At 36.2% G+C, this 17,195-nt stretch overlaps 2 protein-coding genes across 2 annotated transcripts; one reads left to right on the plus strand and one right to left on the minus strand.

Moving 5' to 3' along the window:
• The first annotated feature begins 6,825 nt into the window (after nt 1-6,825).
• On the plus strand, nt 6,826-9,548 carry LOC143571371 (myb family transcription factor PHL7-like). Its single transcript, XM_077056813.1, has 6 exons — nt 6,826-7,271; nt 8,518-8,594; nt 8,684-8,726; nt 8,890-8,947; nt 9,039-9,108; nt 9,186-9,548. The coding sequence occupies exons 1-6, from the start codon at nt 7,151-7,153 to the stop codon at nt 9,465-9,467; spliced, it is 651 nt and encodes a 216-aa protein (XP_076912928.1). The 5' UTR covers nt 6,826-7,150; the 3' UTR covers nt 9,468-9,548.
• A 1,663-nt stretch (nt 9,549-11,211) lies between these two features.
• On the minus strand, nt 11,212-13,764 carry LOC143571370 (protein ENDOSPERM DEFECTIVE 1-like). Its single transcript, XM_077056812.1, has 6 exons — nt 12,714-13,764; nt 12,153-12,272; nt 11,897-12,013; nt 11,726-11,815; nt 11,456-11,563; nt 11,212-11,337 (listed from the first exon to the last, which is right to left on the minus strand). The coding sequence occupies exons 1-6, from the start codon at nt 13,746-13,748 to the stop codon at nt 11,284-11,286; spliced, it is 1,524 nt and encodes a 507-aa protein (XP_076912927.1). The 5' UTR covers nt 13,749-13,764; the 3' UTR covers nt 11,212-11,283.
• Nucleotides 13,765-17,195: the final 3,431 nt, after the last annotated feature.

Consider the following 17,195-nt stretch of genomic DNA (forward strand, 5'->3'; position numbering starts at 1 on the left):
TAATCCTAAGTTTATACGGGCAGCACTTCTACTATATATGCACATTTATTGAGGCGTTCTTGATCCACCTTTCTTGGCACGCAAATCTTTTGTATTATATTTCTTAGTCATAAAGAAATACTATTTTAACTATAACCTTTGCTTAAGAAACGTTATATAATACTAAATTGTAATCAAGGTTCGGCTATACATTGGTCTAAGCCATTTATAATAATATAATAATAACTTAGGCAGAACCCCTTACCTCGCACGGGTATTCGGAGTTAGATAATCCTAAGTTTATACGGGCAGCACTTCTACTATATATGCACATTTATTGAGGCGTTCTTGATCCACCTTTCTTGGCACGCAAATCGAGGCAGTTATAGGTGTCGTCGGGTTGTGCACGTACTTCGAGGCGGATGTCGGATTACTTTTGGGTGGCACGCACTTCGAGGAAAACACCGGGTATTTGGCACGGATTACGAGGTAATTACTTTCGGGTCGGTGGCACGCAAAACGGTGTTCGGCACGCAAACCGAGGTAGAGTAATGTCGTGACCCCCTCCTATTTATAGCTGAAATTGGATCCCATCGCGGTACGCGATGGGTCCTCTTCCTGGCTTCGTCAGTTACCGTGACCGACACGTGGTCTGACACATTCTGCCACGTGTCCTGGTATGCTGCCACGTGTCACCAGAGTGTGACACGTGTATGTTGCGTCATCACGGCCCATCGCGGTACGCGATGGCCGTCTTCTTGGACTCGTCCCGTAGCGCGATGGGTCCATATATATTATTTTTCGTTTTTAGTCCTTCATCTTTTGGAGCTTGTCACTTCTGGTCTAATTCTCGTTGTCCAAAAATACTAAGGCAGCTCTCAAAGTGGCTCGCGGCGATGCGAGCGTGCGAAGTGCAAAGTGCGCCATCAAAGCGCCACATTGAGCCCAACGCCCTCGCCATCGTCCTCGCCCCAAGCCCGAGCCCGAGCCCATGCGCGTCGGGTGCTACGCACCCTCCACTAGGACCACTTGGTGCATAATATTCATAAAAGAATATTATTATGGAAAATCTCTTCCTTATAAAGAGCTTCTATTTCTTTACCACTTTCCATGTGGGATGGATTCCATCTTCCTTAATTATACCTTAGTGGAATGCTTCCACTTTCTTACATCTTCCAATGTTGAATGGAGTTTTATTATTTTCCTTCATATAAGAATACTTAACTTAGGAAATGTTTTTATTTTCTTATTTTTCTTATAATTCCTTATTTAATATTTTCCCATTACTTATCTTAAGATTATTTTTTATCCCTCAACTTTCCTAAGTTGTCAAATTTGGATCAAAATTTTGGGGATATTACACACAAAACCTCTACAAACCGCTACATCAGATTTTAAACTTTTCTCAAAAACCTTACTTTATTCTACAACAACAAACCTCCACAAACTCATCCTATAATATTAAAATAATAATATATATAGATACATGTTATATATATGTGTGTGGTTGAGAGAGTGATCCCCCACTTTTTGTCACCTATGAGTTTGGATGAAGTTTGTAGTCACAAACTTTGTGAAAAAAACTTGTAGCCCACAACAAGAAAAGTTGGTATCTCCCTTTTTTGAAGTCATCCACATCATCCAAACTTTGGGTTCCACACCCCATTGTGGATGCTCTAAGGGTGTTTGGCCTAGCCTTTTTAGCAAAGCTTATAGCTTGTTTAGCTTTTTTTTAACAAAATAAACTATTTGGTGTTTGGTTTAGCTTTTTTAGCTTATGCTTGTAAGCTTATATAAGCTAATTTGAAGAAGCTTACTTGAAGATGGTTTTTAGCTTATTTGAAGAAACTTATTTGTTTAAGGGGGTAAGTTACTCATTTGCCCTCAAATTATGGTGGATTAATAATATTGAAGCAACTTATTACGGTAAAAATCAAAGAATGGTGGATTTAACAACTTATTAAGACGTATAATCAACTTGTAGAATATAAGGGAGTGTTTGGGATTGCTTCTTAAAAATGTTTTTTGCTTTTTGGAGAGGTAAAATGTCTAAAATGCCCCTCCAAAAGCACCTAAAATAACCAAATTGGTGCATTTGGAGAGGCATTTTGGACATTTTGCCTCTCCAAAAAGCAAAAAGCATTTTTAAGAAGCAATCCCTAAGCTGATCCAAACACTTAAAAAGAACTTATCAAATAATATACAAAAACTATAAGCTATTTTAAAATATAAGCATAAGCTAGAAAATAAAAGCTAGGCCAAACACCCCTTAGTAAAATTACAGTGATAGCATAAAAAACATGTAAAGCACCTATGTTAAGATATTTTATCAAACAGAAATAAAGGAAATTTTTCACAAGCAGCTTTCAAGGTCATTAAGAGTTATTGATGTTCCATTTCATGATCATGTTCAACTAGGAAAAACCAAAAATGAAACAAAGATTATTAAAGTCCCACTTATTTACATGTTAAAGATCAAGTTAGATATTACTTTCTACAAGTTCACTTCAAAAAATTGAAAGACTGATGAGCTCGCAAAATTAAATGAAATTAGAATTAGTGTTTCAGTTAATCATGTGTTTGATTCATAGAATTTGTTAGAAATGAAATTTCAGTTCCAATCTTCATGTTTCAGTTCCAATCTTCATGTTTTTGGTTGACAAATGAGATCAAATTCAAATTAATTTCATCAAATTTCTTCATTTAAAGGACTTTGACACTTTAAAGAATGTGAAGAAATTTAACCAAATGAAATGAAATCTAACGACTCACTGTCGTCACATTTGCCACCCACACCTCCCTCCCCCAACCTACCACTACCAAATGCCCTGCTCCCTACCACCCATGCCTCGCCCATTACTACTACCCCACCCATTGTCGTTATCCTAGTGGTGGTTGAAGCAACGGGCGTGGGTGGTGGGGGCGACAACAATGGTGGTTGTGGAGGGTGGTCAATCAATGATGAAGGTTGGGGTGGTGGTCAGGGCAGCAAAATGAAGGCGACTATGGTAGCAACAAGTAGGTGGGTGCCATAGTGATATACTCCCATTCGTTTGTGATTCTTTATATCTCAAATTCATTACAAATTCGAAACGGTTTCCATGCCAATTCAAATTCCTTTCGAAAACTTTTGATTCAAAATCCAATATTTCAACTTTTAATTTCTTTGACAAATTACATGTCATGCGAAAATTATAATACATAACCAAAAGCATCCTAAGTGTCCATATATCTTATATTTTACACAAGATCGTAAGCTTATTATGATATTATCTTTGGAGAATCCCTTAGAAAATAGCGTTGGCATAGAATTTCTCATTGTTGGGTTGAGAACTTTTGTATCGATGGTGAACCCTTAGAATGTCTATTGGGATCTTCTTCTCTTGAATTGTCAAACAAGGAAACAATGGTTAGTCTCATCCCAAAGACAATGGACTTCTCTTTGCTGCTCGATGTGAGTGTAAGTATTGTTTTTAAAAGAGTAAGTGACAGAGTGAGCGTATTAGCTTACTAACATCTTTCTCGTTGCATGTGAAGTAGTATATAGAGTTGTACAACTTTGAACTCCTTTATCGACATATCACATAGTTTCAATATTATTCATTAGGCCAGCATGTAGGCTACCTTGCCAGGGCTCCCATTGATCTGTATTTTCGGTCGTTTGTAATGATGTTCATTTTATTCTTATCGACCACATTGTCATGTCGTGTCACACCTTTTGATAGAATGTGATGATGCATATATACATGGCTCCCAATTCTCAAGAATTTTCATACCACCCAAACATATTTATAGGGCTCCAACATATTGATTTAGGGTTGGGTTACCCGTTTAAATGAAAATTGAAAGAAAAAAGAAAAAAAGAATTAACATGAGATGATAAGAATATGTGAATGTAAATAGATGAAAAAAAGAAGGAAGATACATAGATAGGCAAGAGATGTATAATGTAAATAGATGTGAGGGTGAAGAGGACAAAAAAGTGAAAAGCAAAGTATAATAATAATAATAATAATAATAATAATAATAATAATAATAATAATAATAATAATATACAGTAGTATTGTTGACCCCCTCTCTCTCTTTCATTTCAGTTCATTGATTCATCCCATCGAAAAACAAACAAGAAGAGATCGTCGTCGCATATATTCAAATCCTCTTTCTTGCTACATCTGGACCCAGTGCGTTATTATTAATTGTCTAAACTAATCTCCGGTTCATTTGCAGTCATCGATTCGATTTGCAACCCTCAATCAATTCCTTTCAACCCTAACTAAGCAAGTAAGCTTCTATTCACTTTATTTACCAATTTATATATTATTTGTTGTTCGGCCGACCAACTCCTGTACTGTTATGTTAGGGACCGATTCACTTATGTGAGTAGCTTCTACATCACCTTAGGGCTACTTAACTTATTTAACATCGGTAGTCATCCGGAGCCAGACAGACGACCTGACCGTCTGTTCTTGAATGTCAGTACATCATCCTCTTAAACTGTTAAGTGTTAGCATAATCACACCCTCTTTTAATCTAATACCTGCAAAGGTATCCTATGGACGGGTTTTGTAAGAATATACTCTTAAGATGGTCCCTTAGTGATCTTCGTTGATTGAATTTGGGTATAGTTTTAGGCACCTAAACCTTCTAACTGACACCTGACATTACTCTTTGACCGTTGAATTGATTACATAAGCAAGGAGTTGGGCCACATCTCAACTGACACTTCAATGCGGAATACATCACTCACTAAAATGAAAATCAAACCCTTATATGCATTAAAGCTCACTACTTAGGACATCAAAATTTTGATAACTACATGTATACATCACAAATGCACTCAGTTTTAACGTGGCATGAATGTATCATACACGAGATGTAATCAGTAATATTATACGTACATTTGTTGGGTTTATTCAATTACCCACGCTACTACTCAAAGTGTCAATCTATTAGGAAATCAGGTGACTTCTTTAATCCTTATAGAATGTTTACCAACACTGTCGTTTTATGTGGGTTCTGGAACTTGGCAAGTAAATAGAACATGAAATTATATCATACACTGTTAGTTGTTAATTCTGAAACGGGTTAATATAGAATCATGAAGAAAGGTAAAGGGGATGAATATTAAGAGGTTCCAGCCGGTCAACGTCAACTGGTCAAAGTGCTAGCAAGAATTAAGCAGGGTTTGATTTATACAAGTTTTTGGGTTGTTACTTGTTTTGAAGCATTTACTTTTCATTATAAATAGGAAGTACAAACGTGTGAAAAGATGTACATGTACCAATTTCTTCCTTTGAATCTATAGATTAGAGTCTGGGAGTCCCCTTAAAATTCTTGTTATGTTCTTGATCATTTGATCCAGTTGTCCAACATACATACACCACAAATGCACGAATACAAGTTCTCACAAGACGAAAAAGAATTTTGCAATAAGATCTTCAAGTATAAGCTAAAAAGATTGTTTGAGAATGATGTTTGGAAACCGGAATGGATAAGGTTTTACAGGAAAACAGAAAAACAGTAGGAGGTATCTATGAGCCATATTAATTTTAATCATAACAAAACAAGTAGAGAGGTAGGAGATGAAGGAAAGAGACATTTCAAAAATACTTTTAGATATCAATGTTAAGCTTGTGAGTTGTGATTATTTGCATAGAGTAACTTGTAAGCCCTGCTTGTGCACAGCATCATTCAGTAGTATGCTAATAGCTATTGTAACATAAAAAGTAATTGAAAAAACTGTTTTGTACTTTAATAGCAATCATCACTCTGCCATTAGCTTATATGAAAAACATCCTGATTCTACTTCGTAACCTATTGTAACATATGTCCTAATTTCTCTTTAAGTAACTAAATTTAACATATTTATTTTTTAGTATTTCTGTTAAATGTTTTTGTCACCTTCATTCATAGATGAAAGCAAGAAGAAAGATGTGTTTAAAAACTGGAAGCAAGGTCAATATGATTCATTCTACCTTCAAAGTGACACATCCCTAATAAGCCAATAATAATGATGATAATGCTAATAATTATCCTCAGAATAAAGCCCGATGTTTATGCGTGTGGGAGGTGGGGGATCCTCTTGTAATTCCATGTTACATGCCTCCATCACATTGATCTCAAAACTTTAATTGCCAACACTATAGAAAATGTTCTTAACATGCATCAAGCTATGCTTTATCAAAGTAGATGTCTTTGCATTTAATGTGATGTATACTCTGCTATAAACACTACAATTTGAAGTAATTTAATTTCTTAGAGTAATTGGAAGTATATTCTTAACTCTCAAGATATTCAGAGTTAGCTATTTAAATTGGATTACTATGAAACCTAAAATTGAATATTGAAGCAAAAAGTTGTACAAACATCGTTGATACAAAATTACATATTTCGTTTATCTACGAAAAGTATATTCACAAGTACCAGATCATCAATTGTCGTAAGAGTATAAGACATTAAGTTCTTAGTTTTTCTTTTCTGTATTTTGTTATGATAGACTGATAGAGCTCTTAATGTTGCTAATACTTTCTGTAATAACTACACAAAAGAAAAATATCGGGGTTCAATTACTTTTTATAGTTCAATGGGGTCGTATGCTATAAGGCATCTCTCACCATTTTGATTTCACACAGAGTATATTTCTAGTTTTCACCAAACAGATAAATACTAGTTTTATATTCTAATAGTCATAGTTGTTTTGGTTTTTAATTGATCAGATAAGGTAAAATTAACACGAGAGATCTGTACACCTGTACCAGTAAAGTCAGTTTATTGATGTGTATGATATGGAACTAATAAACCTTACTTTTTTCATCTTCAGTTTGTTTTGTTAGTTGGAGATATCATGATGATTTTTGTTTCTTTAGTCATCTTGTATTGTTTCTAAATTTCTTCTAATACTGAACAATTGTACCCACATATGACCAATGTTAGTTTCTCTATAGATTGGCAAGCTAGATGTTTTGCAATGTGTATATTTCTCAAAACAGTTTGTGCCTTTATGTCTTGTTAGGTTGATTTCAGCTACTGATTCATTAAGATTTGAGCTTTATAATTTACTCATATATTCACTTTGATTTAGGTGAATGACTTGTATATCAAGCTAAAGGTGTTGCTAGTTGAAGTTTAGCTTGCAAGAACATATTAGGCATCAAAGAGTGGTGCGGGTATTATGGATGTGGCGAATGGTGCCAACAATGCTGCTAGCCTAGCTTCTAAACAAAGACTTCGGTGGACCCACGAGCTTCATGAACGATTTGTCGATGCTGTGGCGCAGTTGGGTGGCCCCGATAGTGAGTTTACCTTCATGTTTATTGCCTAAGCTTAACTTTATTTGTAGCATTTCCTTGCATATATTAACTTATTGTTCCAGTACAAGTGGAACTATTGCATATATTTATGGTACCATCAGAATTGATTCGAGTCTGGGGGATATGGTCGTCTCAGGACTTTCTAGGAGAACTTTTTCCCTTTTAATATATATCTTTTATTCTATATCAGTTTAATCTGAATAAAATAGGGTGGATATCTGCTCGTTGTTTGTTAAAGGAGAGATTCAAGAATATTTTCATTTAAACTTGTTTATTGTTACGAATGCAGCTAGGCTTTATTTTGGTCCACAAGATAATTATGGAATATACTTTTGGCATTAATGTAATACTAAAGAACTTTTGTTAGTATCTTTTCGAGTCAAAGACCGTAATTCTGGTAGGATGAGACTAAATCTTTGTTTGTAGAGCAATCCACAAGTAGATGTGTGGAGTTTCTGACGCAAAAATAAATCATGATCCAAACCTAACACGAAGTTCACGGGTTTGAATTTTTAATCTTAACACATTTAGCTAAATTGGCTGTGTTCAAGCTGACCTGATGGGTTCACTAGTTTGCTTATTTAGTTTAATGTATTTTGAAACAAATGATTTTTAATGACTTAAACTGATTGGCTAACTTATTCCAAATATTGAAATAACGAGGAACGGGCATCAAGTTTTGTAGCTTATGTTTAACTATTTTATATACATTTGTTATATTGGTTGAAAGTTTGTAAGTTTGGAGGTTTCATACGTCAAAAGAGTTTCGGGTTAAATAGGTCGTAGTTGTGATCGGGTTAAATAGGCCATGTTCACGAAAGCTTGTGTTGCGTTGGATTCTTGTATGACATGGTTTTCAGGTTGGTGTCATAATATGGGTTCAACCTGCCAACACGACCCCTTTTACACCCTTACTCATGACCATATATCTGTATCGGTAATAAAGCTACAAAATGAGCTTGGTTGAACTTCAGCCTAATCAAATATACTTACTTGGAAAGCACAGACTAGGTGGCATTAAGCTCGATCTGTGTTTGACTCGAGTTAGTTTGGTTCACATCACCTTAATTAGCTGTTTTCTATTTTCCTATATTTTTTTTTTGGTATTTGATGACTCGTTGGAAAGTAAGCTGTTAAGAGCAGAAACACCTGGAAAGAAACCTCACTCTTTTTAAGTGATTACCATTATTATATATGTGTCAATGACTGACTTGTTGGAGCTGTACAGGGGCTACTCCAAAAGGTGTGCTTAGAGTCATGGGTGTTCAAGGTCTAACCATTTATCACGTGAAGAGCCATTTGCAGGTTGGTCGCACGCTGTTTTTACCTGTTGTTATATCATATCTATGCAGTGCCATTTCTGGACATGCTGTTGACTTATGTTATTTAAACAGAAATATCGGCTGGCAAAGTACCTACCAGACTCCTCTTCTGAAGGTCCTCTTTAATATTACTTAATATGTCCGTGATTTTAATTTACGTTTTATAATCAAAATTGAATATTCACAAATTGATCAGTATCATAAATATCTTGCATTCAAACAATCTAAGAGAAAATAAACATGTGAACTGATTTGTTTGCTCAAATTGCTAATGAAAGGAAAACCGTTCGATCAGAAAGAATCCGCTGGCGTGCTTTCCAATTTGGATGGGTCATCGTAAGTATATTTTATCATTCTGTAAGTTTTAAATATAATATTATTATTTCTTATTGTGGTTGAAATGTATTTTTTCTATTTTTTTGTGCAGCGGGATGCAGATTACTGAAGCACTGAAACTGCAGATGGAAGTGCAGAAGCGACTGCATGAGCAATTAGAGGTGTTAAAAATTTTATATTTATACTAACTGCAATTTCCAAAAATGAAGAAAGTTAAATAATTGAAGTTAAATAATAGGTACAAAGGCAACTTCAGTTACGGATAGAAGCCCAAGGGAAGTACTTAAAGAAGATCATTGAAGAACAACAGAAGCTGAGTGGAGCTGCATCAGAAGACAACTGCCCCGAACCACCACCCATCATTGAAAACTTAACAAAGATCAACAACATTCCCGTTGACGAGAGCCGTGAACCATTAACACCAGACTCGGGTTCACCAGAGCGGTCCATGAAAAAGCAACGGTTGAGCATGCACGGGATTCTAGAGTCCAGCATAAGGTCACCATTCCAGCAGCAGTAACCAGTAACAGGTGACAACAATCGAGCAATTTATCTGGGATGTTGACGGGAGGCTACTTGACTGTGAGGAAGTGTTAACTTGTAAAAGTGATGAATCACGGCTTGTTTTGTTTTACCCCTGTGCTGATTACAGAAATATATATACTTGATTAGCAGATCCAAAAGGTGTGGTAAGGTGGGATTGGAAAACTTGTGACTAGTATTTGGAGTTAGATGATTAATATTGATGTATTGGTTGTTTTTCGGTTTCTTCCGCTGCATGTTACTTGCTCTGTTCAATATCAATGTAAATCACAGAGGTCATGTTCTAGATTCTAGATATAATGCTCAGATAACGTCATATGCAGTGTGTTAACTTTTAACGGGAAATTTATTACTTAGAACTGCATTTGATCGAGCTGAAGATTGTGAAAGCTGCAATGATTAAATCTAATAACCAAAGTCTGCATGGATTTGTCTATTCAACTTGGTGCTTCTGAAAGACTCGTTTATAATATTAATTTGTGTGATATTGTATGCGAATTTTTTTCTTTTTTGAGCGGTAAGTCTTAACCATCACCTTTATATGCTAGATCTATAGGACTAAACACTTGATTGATGCAACAGAGAGTGGAATGCGCATTCATTAAAAACCCCTTTTTATAATATCGTTATCAAAGTTTGAAAAAAAGGAGATCATTATCAAAGTTATGTGAGTCGTCACTCAAAGATTTGATGAAATCACATCCGCCCAATTAGTGACATTTGTATGTTAACCAATTTTTTTGTGTTCAATCCATTTGAGTATTCTATCCATCTGCTATTGATGTTTGTTACCATTCACATGGTACTTGACACATCATCATAAATTATGACAAAAATATGATTATTAAGTCTTTGTCGTGTTATCTTCAATATCAGAAGTACAGCCGAACTGAAATTTTGTTAAATTAGAAAATGTAAGTTTTATTACCCAATGATAATTAGAGAAGATGGTAAAAAAAAAGTTTTCTAGTTATTGTTCAAAGTAACAAATAAAAAAAACACAAAATTTTAGATGATAAAAGTCTTGTGCCTAAACATGTGTAATTAGGAGATTTAAGATATATAGCCAAATCAAAGGAAAGGATGACTAGAAAATGTTTAAAGTATCTATTTAATAATGGGCCGACAAGGATGGACATGGCACCTTTTTAATGATATATGTGTTATTGTTTAGTTATTTAAAAATGATATCATCCTTACCTACATAATACCATGGACAACCTAGTGGGTCCCATACTTTACGTATGCGATCCCATTAGTACATACAAACGAGTAAAATATATGGATAATTAGTGATACTAAAAATATGAGGTAATATTAATAAAAGTTTAATTTGTGTCATTACACATGTTTTAACAATGTGTATACATACAAGCATATGTTTTAGACATGTATACATTTGATTTCCATCACCTGTTCGAAAGTTGAGGTTTCTTAAAAATACATCGTTTAGATTAGGAGTAACATCGCCATCCTAGACCATGCGTACTAGCATTTTATAAACCCTTTGTCTCGCTCCTGTAACTCACTCGAATGGCAGCATCACAATAAATCAATGAAGTAAATGATATATAAAAAATACAAAATAACAGCATTTTGTTATTTATGGTTACTATACCGAAAACAAATTTTATTCTCTTTGCATACAACCACCACCCACCCACACACACACAAAAAAACCATCCTTCGATCATCACCTCATGTATGAAGAACAAATGTGCTATTGTTTATGAAGAACAACTGTGCTATCATCATTCATCACCTCCATTTATGAAGAACATATGTGCTATTGTTTAAGATGAGGCGCCAACTTGCATTAAATGTCCCCTTAAACTGCAATCTTCCACCTGCAATTCAAGTTTCATTAAAATTTGCATCAGATTACTTACTTGTGAAGCTTATTCTTGTTCACAATGCTTGCTGCACGAGCAACAATGAACATAGAAAAGGAAGATGTTAACCCACCTGTAGTGTATGTGTCTTTACCAATAAATTTCCACACTCCTCAACTAGTGCTTTTTCTACATCGACAACGCTTGCTAATTCCGACATTAAACTGTCCATTTCTTCAGTCTGCAGTGGATAATATTGTCTAATCAGCTTCCAAATATCACATTAACAAAAGAAGCATGCCATACATAGTAAAGGCTCATAAACAAAGAATAAGATCTTTGTGCTTTCTTTTATAGTGAGTAATAATATATTAAACTCATGCATCATATTTGTATTATTTACCTTAGGCATAAACAGTTGCATTTGATTAGCTATCATATCTGCAGTTTTGACTGCTGAATCAAGAGCCTCTGCTACCTCTTTTACATTAACCTGCCATAAAATCTCTGTTGATCAAAACCGAAACTTATTGATAATAATAACTGTCACGAGGTAATAAACAAACGTCTTTACCTGAACGTTCCCGCTGATAGGAAGCCGTAGCAAGGAGTTAGTTAAAGCAGTTGTAACTCCTGATAATGAGTTTGTGTAATCATCCTCCAAAGCAGACCAATCATCAAGATAAGGCATCTAAATCAACCAACAGAAAACAAACTAAGTGACCTTATACAAGAACAAAACTGTAATGCAAATTTCCATTGTTACATACTATCATATATTCATATTATAGTCACATGAACCTATACGCGTTAACAAAAGCCAGAATTACCTGAGATTCAAGAATGGTGGAAAGAGCTTTTTCTCTTTGCAGTATTGCAAGTTCAGCTTGCTTCTTCTTCACTTTATCGCGTAGCTGGGATATATCAGATCCAACAGAAAAGAATTGTTTCTGCATAAAGAAGAAACAGTAATTTCAATAATCCTGGAACAGTCGTTCAATATAAATGTTGTGAAAATTGATTCAAGGCGACAGTTTATCAAGTATTTGTGAAAATCGGTCAAAGGCAGTCAAATTCGGTCAAAATTATTTAAGTATTTGGAATATTATATTTACAAGTATCATTAATCCAATCCGATTATAAGTTTGAAAATTTATATATAAACCTTTGAATAATTACATATAAATTTATCGCTAGTCTGAATCCCATCGCCCGACTAACGCCTAGCGAGGTTTACAAAACTGTTCAATATTCATAATGCAAGCACATAGCTTTTATCATGAATATCTGTTGTAATCGAGCCACACCTTTAAGATCAGTCTACCATTTGTAACTACATGTTCAAATTCACTAAAAACAGGTAAACACATGAACAGTAAGCATTCACATACCTCCATTTCGGTTCTCTGCGCCTGCATAGAAGCTTGAGCCTTAGCATTTGAAAATCTCCACAGCAGGTGATGATTATGAAGCATTTTCAAAGAATGAATATCTTGTTGAGCCGATTGCGGTTTCTTCACCTTCCTCAACTCACCTCCAACTTTAGCACCAGTCGGTTGTGGCGGCAGGGCACGGAATTCTGTACTCACCGAGATCCCAGGACTCGGCTTACACAGACCTCTATCAATACTTTTAAATGAATTAAGCGACCTGGTGCATAGCGAAGGCGTAGCAGACGACAACGAAGACGATGATACTGATAATGATGAGGATGATGTTGAGGATTGACAGCTGGCACTGCTACTACTCCGAACAAGAGGTCTGGTGGATAATGTGTTGTCATCCGCAACGGATGATCTTGAGTGAGACGAGATTGGGGAATTAGGGCACGAACCGCCTTGAACCGATTCCGATTCAGATTGACAGCCTTCCGAATCATTAATTGACTGCAGCAGCTTTGCAGCATCAGTGACCGATGAGCTCGTGTGAGTGGATTGACGATTGGGTAACCTAAACCTAGAGGGAACAATCCTGTCACTCGGCGTATCCTGTCTCTTGCTCATACTGGATCTCAAAGTCGACGGCTTGGGGTTCTGACTCTGACCCTGACCCTGCTCTCCAAATCCATTCTCCTTAAACAGCTTCCGCTGCCTCCTCTGCGTCTCGCCTTTGGCGTAGTGAAAGGGCGTCTCGGAGCTCCGTACAGTGGGAGGAATAATATTGTCTTGGGAGGAGGAACAAAAGGCCTCCGGTTGGGGTGTCTGAGGTCTGAGCAAGAGGCGTCTATGAGACGGCGAGGGTTTTGTGGAGATGGAGTGTTTGGGTGATTTTAGGGTTACGGAGTGCAGATCGCCTGCGGATGAGATTGAAGGGGACGGAGACATGAATCTGGAGCTGACTTCTCTGACCCGAGGGCGGCGGTGAGGAAGCGGAGGCGGGCCTCCTCCTTGGTCCGCCGGTGACGGTGCCGCAACTGAATTGCTCATATCTGGTGGTGATTGTGATTGTGATTGTGATTGTGATTGTGATTGTGATGGATTGTGGGGTGATTGGACCAAGAGAATAATAATGTGGGAAATTGGAGATGAAGAAAACTAGCCGTTACTGCCTTTGCCTTTTAAAATTGGGGGAGTAACGGTACTTACAACACCATATATATATATAATCATTTTATTTATGTTTCTATAAATTCATGATTTGCAAATTAATGGATGATTATTATTATTATTATTTGTTAATGTTGTCTTTATGTTTTTGGCTTATAACCAGCGGGGCTTGCCCCAATGGCCAGGAATATGATGGATGACCCGGGTTCGAATCCTGATTTCATCTGGATTTTACCAGAGAATTAAAACATGTCGTGCCTTCGGGCGGGACAAGCCAACTGGGTTTTACCGGGATCGTCAAGCCAAACTCGGATGCCAACGTGGATCCCCTAGTTGGCCTGAGTGGGGTGGTGGGGCGCGACGTGTTCACGCAATAACATAACTTATCTGTAAAAGTTACCGATAAAAAAAATTGTTTTTGGCTTATGGTGATTAGCAATATTAAGTTTTGAGTAATTGTGAAGTTATTAATGTGATGTTGTAATATTGATGAATGTTTTTAATTTTTAAGAATACAATCGAGAATAAACACGAGAAAATTCAATCGAATACTATATTTTATCTACATGAATAATAATAATAATAATAATAATAATAATCACAGTTGGATACAATCTTAATGATATTTTATCTATTGTTAAGTTAAGTTTGTCTTGGGCATAATCGGAAATGAAAGAAATACCTTTATAAGTTTTTCTTAATGAGTCAAGTAGGTTTTATAGGTGTTTCGTGGTCCGTGGAGACATTATTGTAGACTGCTTGTGACGGACACAAAAAAAAATTAGGCAAGCTTTTGAAGACGAACAACCTATGTTATGGCTTCTTCGATTAAAGACCAGGGGCTATATGACTCGTATAAACAGTATGTCAATCTACACTTTCACCGGAGATTTATAATTATTTTCTGGTCTATACAAGCCATATAGATGGTATACGACCCGTACAGACCAGGTTCAAGATTTCCTTGCTCCAACCATGTAAGATTTGTGTGCTGCTTTGTAAGATTATACCAAAAGTTGAGTTAACACGAGTCAAGACATCTACATCAACAAACGAAATTATTTTTCTAACTATATATCAAAAGCTTAGATAACTCATATAGGTGTCAACCGGAACGGATCACACGACAGCATCTAAAAAGTCGTTACCCCTAAACACTCATGCTGTTCGTAGTTTGATTACTATGGAGCAAAATATTTACTTTAAGATTACATGTTTCTATTTTATAACCAACTCGGCTGTTATTTATAATATTTTTAATATTAAAGTAATTCAAAAAAAGCCTATACGAGTCAAATAACCGATATACGAGTCATATAGCCCCTATACGGTTGGCTTGTATAGAAGCTATACCATACAAGGCCACAAGGGAACAACATATGGCACCAATTGACACAAAATGACATGACTCTGCACTTATACGGCTCGTATAGCTCATATACAAGTTGTATAGGTTCATCTGGTGTTTGAATAACCTTCCTGGTGTGTGTATAACCCAAGCCTATATCTTTTAGACAGCAGTATCCTACTATAAATTGGTAACGAACTACATTGTAAAAAAACTCCATTCTACCCCCTACATTACCGGATATTAAAAGCAATTCAGGGTTCAAATTTTTATCTTTGCCGCTCTCAGTCTTTCATTTCGATCTTCTTATCTAAGTGAACGCTTGTGTTTGTTACTCATGCCACAAGCTTTGTAGTCGTAGACACCTTCAAATTCCTAACTATAGAGGTAGGGTACCAAAAAGACCCAAATACCTTTAAGTACCACCTGCGGGTCACAGAAGAGCTTCTCATATGTCACCCGCTGACGGGTGGTCCACGGGACAACCCTTAAGTGGTTTAAGTCAGTTAATAATCATGCGCTTAGTTGGTTTATTTAGTTGAATTAGATAACTATGTTTACTCGTCTAATGGCAGGTATGAAAAGCTAGATGATGGAATTACGAGAACGTAGGCGAAAACGGTGGCGACACCGGACTTAGAACGAGAAAGTTATGACAAAAACAATAAATTGGTGGTAAAGACCACCGTAGCTTACGGTACCCACCGTAAGCTACGGTGGGGTTGAAGAATTTTAGCTGCTGTAAGGCAGACAAAAGCCACCGTCAGGAATTTTAAAGCCACCGTAAGCTACGGTGGCCACCGTAGCTTACGGTGGAGGTGTCGCTGCAAGTTGTAACCGCCCTATTTTCTAATATTTTGGACGGCCTTTCACATTATTATCACATCTTTTCATCTAAGGACGACCCTAGGGCGATTTTGAGAGCTTCTTGATCAATTGTGAGTGTGGTAATCATAAAACACTTGTTTTCAATTTGTATGAAAATCATAATCGAAGGGATAACGAACCGAATCATGCTCGGCTAAATTCCTTTGTGTTTTCCTTTGGATTGTAAGGTTTGCTATGTTTGTTTGGTTGATTGTTTATGAAATATCCGAGATTTTAGTTTGATCATATTGATTAAATTATTATGGTGTTGATGTATTGATTGATAGCTTATTAGTTTATCGATTTTGTGTTCTAAACCGTCAGTTCTTGGTTCTTTAAGTAATCGAGATTTATCGGGAGGGATTTAGGGTTGGATAAACTAATTGGTTTTTGAGTGATTACCTTGCGTTTTATAATCCAAGTACTTGATCTTCAATTACCGCAATCGTTTACATAAATACGAACTTTATCTATTGTTCATCTCAGTTAAACATTAACCGTAACATTCATGGAAACCTGAAACCGAGGGAAGACATATTTTCGCATATTGATTAAAACTCGTTTAATTGTTTTAGCTATTTTTGTTAATTAAAACCAAACAACCAAATCTTTGAATTTACTTTTTGCATTTAGTTTAATTTAGATAAATTACATAACTACTTGGTAACACAATTTCCACAAACTCCCTGTGTTCGATACCCGCTTATCGCTATCTAATAGTTGTAATCGGTTTATTTTTGAGTGAGTCTTTGACCTCACGTCAACTTTTGGCGCCGTTGCCGAGGAGTAGTGCGCAACGTGTGTTAGTTAGTAGTTTTTGTTTGTTATTTTCGGTTTTACGCTGGTTGTGTTAGTGTGCAGGTACCTACAGGTGTATGCATACTAGAAGAACTAACAGGTCATCACCGTTAGTTATTGATCCCGAGATTGACAAAACACTTCGAAGAAACCGAGTCTTACTTAGGAAGAATAAGTTTCTTGGTTCTCCAACAGCATCAAATAACATGGATTCACCAGTTTCCATTTCAGGTCAACCAGTCCCGACCACACCTCCACCAAATCCACCTCCACCAATCACTACTAATATACAAACAGCATCAAGTGAACTTCAA

Source organism: Bidens hawaiensis, unplaced genomic scaffold (genome assembly GCF_021521415.1).
Source record: "Bidens hawaiensis isolate Kalapana, Puna unplaced genomic scaffold, B.hawaiensis_p1.1 tig00025360_1, whole genome shotgun sequence".
Classification (NCBI taxonomy): domain Eukaryota; kingdom Viridiplantae; phylum Streptophyta; class Magnoliopsida; order Asterales; family Asteraceae; genus Bidens; species Bidens hawaiensis.

Excerpts from the sequence above, each read along its gene's own strand:
- LOC143571370 (XM_077056812.1), bottom strand. The coding sequence starts at position 13,748 with ATGAGCAATTCAGTTGCGGCACCGTCACCGGCGGACCAAGGAGGAGGC. Across the intron at positions 11,816-11,896 it reads CTATCAGCGGGAACGTTCAG|GTTAATGTAAAAGAGGTAGC; the intron begins GTAAAGACGTTT and ends ATTTTATGGCAG. Across the intron at positions 11,338-11,455 it reads TAAAGACACATACACTACAG|GTGGAAGATTGCAGTTTAAG; the intron begins GTGGGTTAACAT and ends CTTGAATTGCAG.
- LOC143571371 (XM_077056813.1), top strand. The coding sequence starts at position 7,151 with ATGGATGTGGCGAATGGTGCCAACAATGCTGCTAGCCTAGCTTCTAAA. Across the intron at positions 8,727-8,889 it reads ACCAGACTCCTCTTCTGAAG|GAAAACCGTTCGATCAGAAA; the intron begins GTCCTCTTTAAT and ends TGCTAATGAAAG. Across the intron at positions 9,109-9,185 it reads GACTGCATGAGCAATTAGAG|GTACAAAGGCAACTTCAGTT; the intron begins GTGTTAAAAATT and ends GTTAAATAATAG.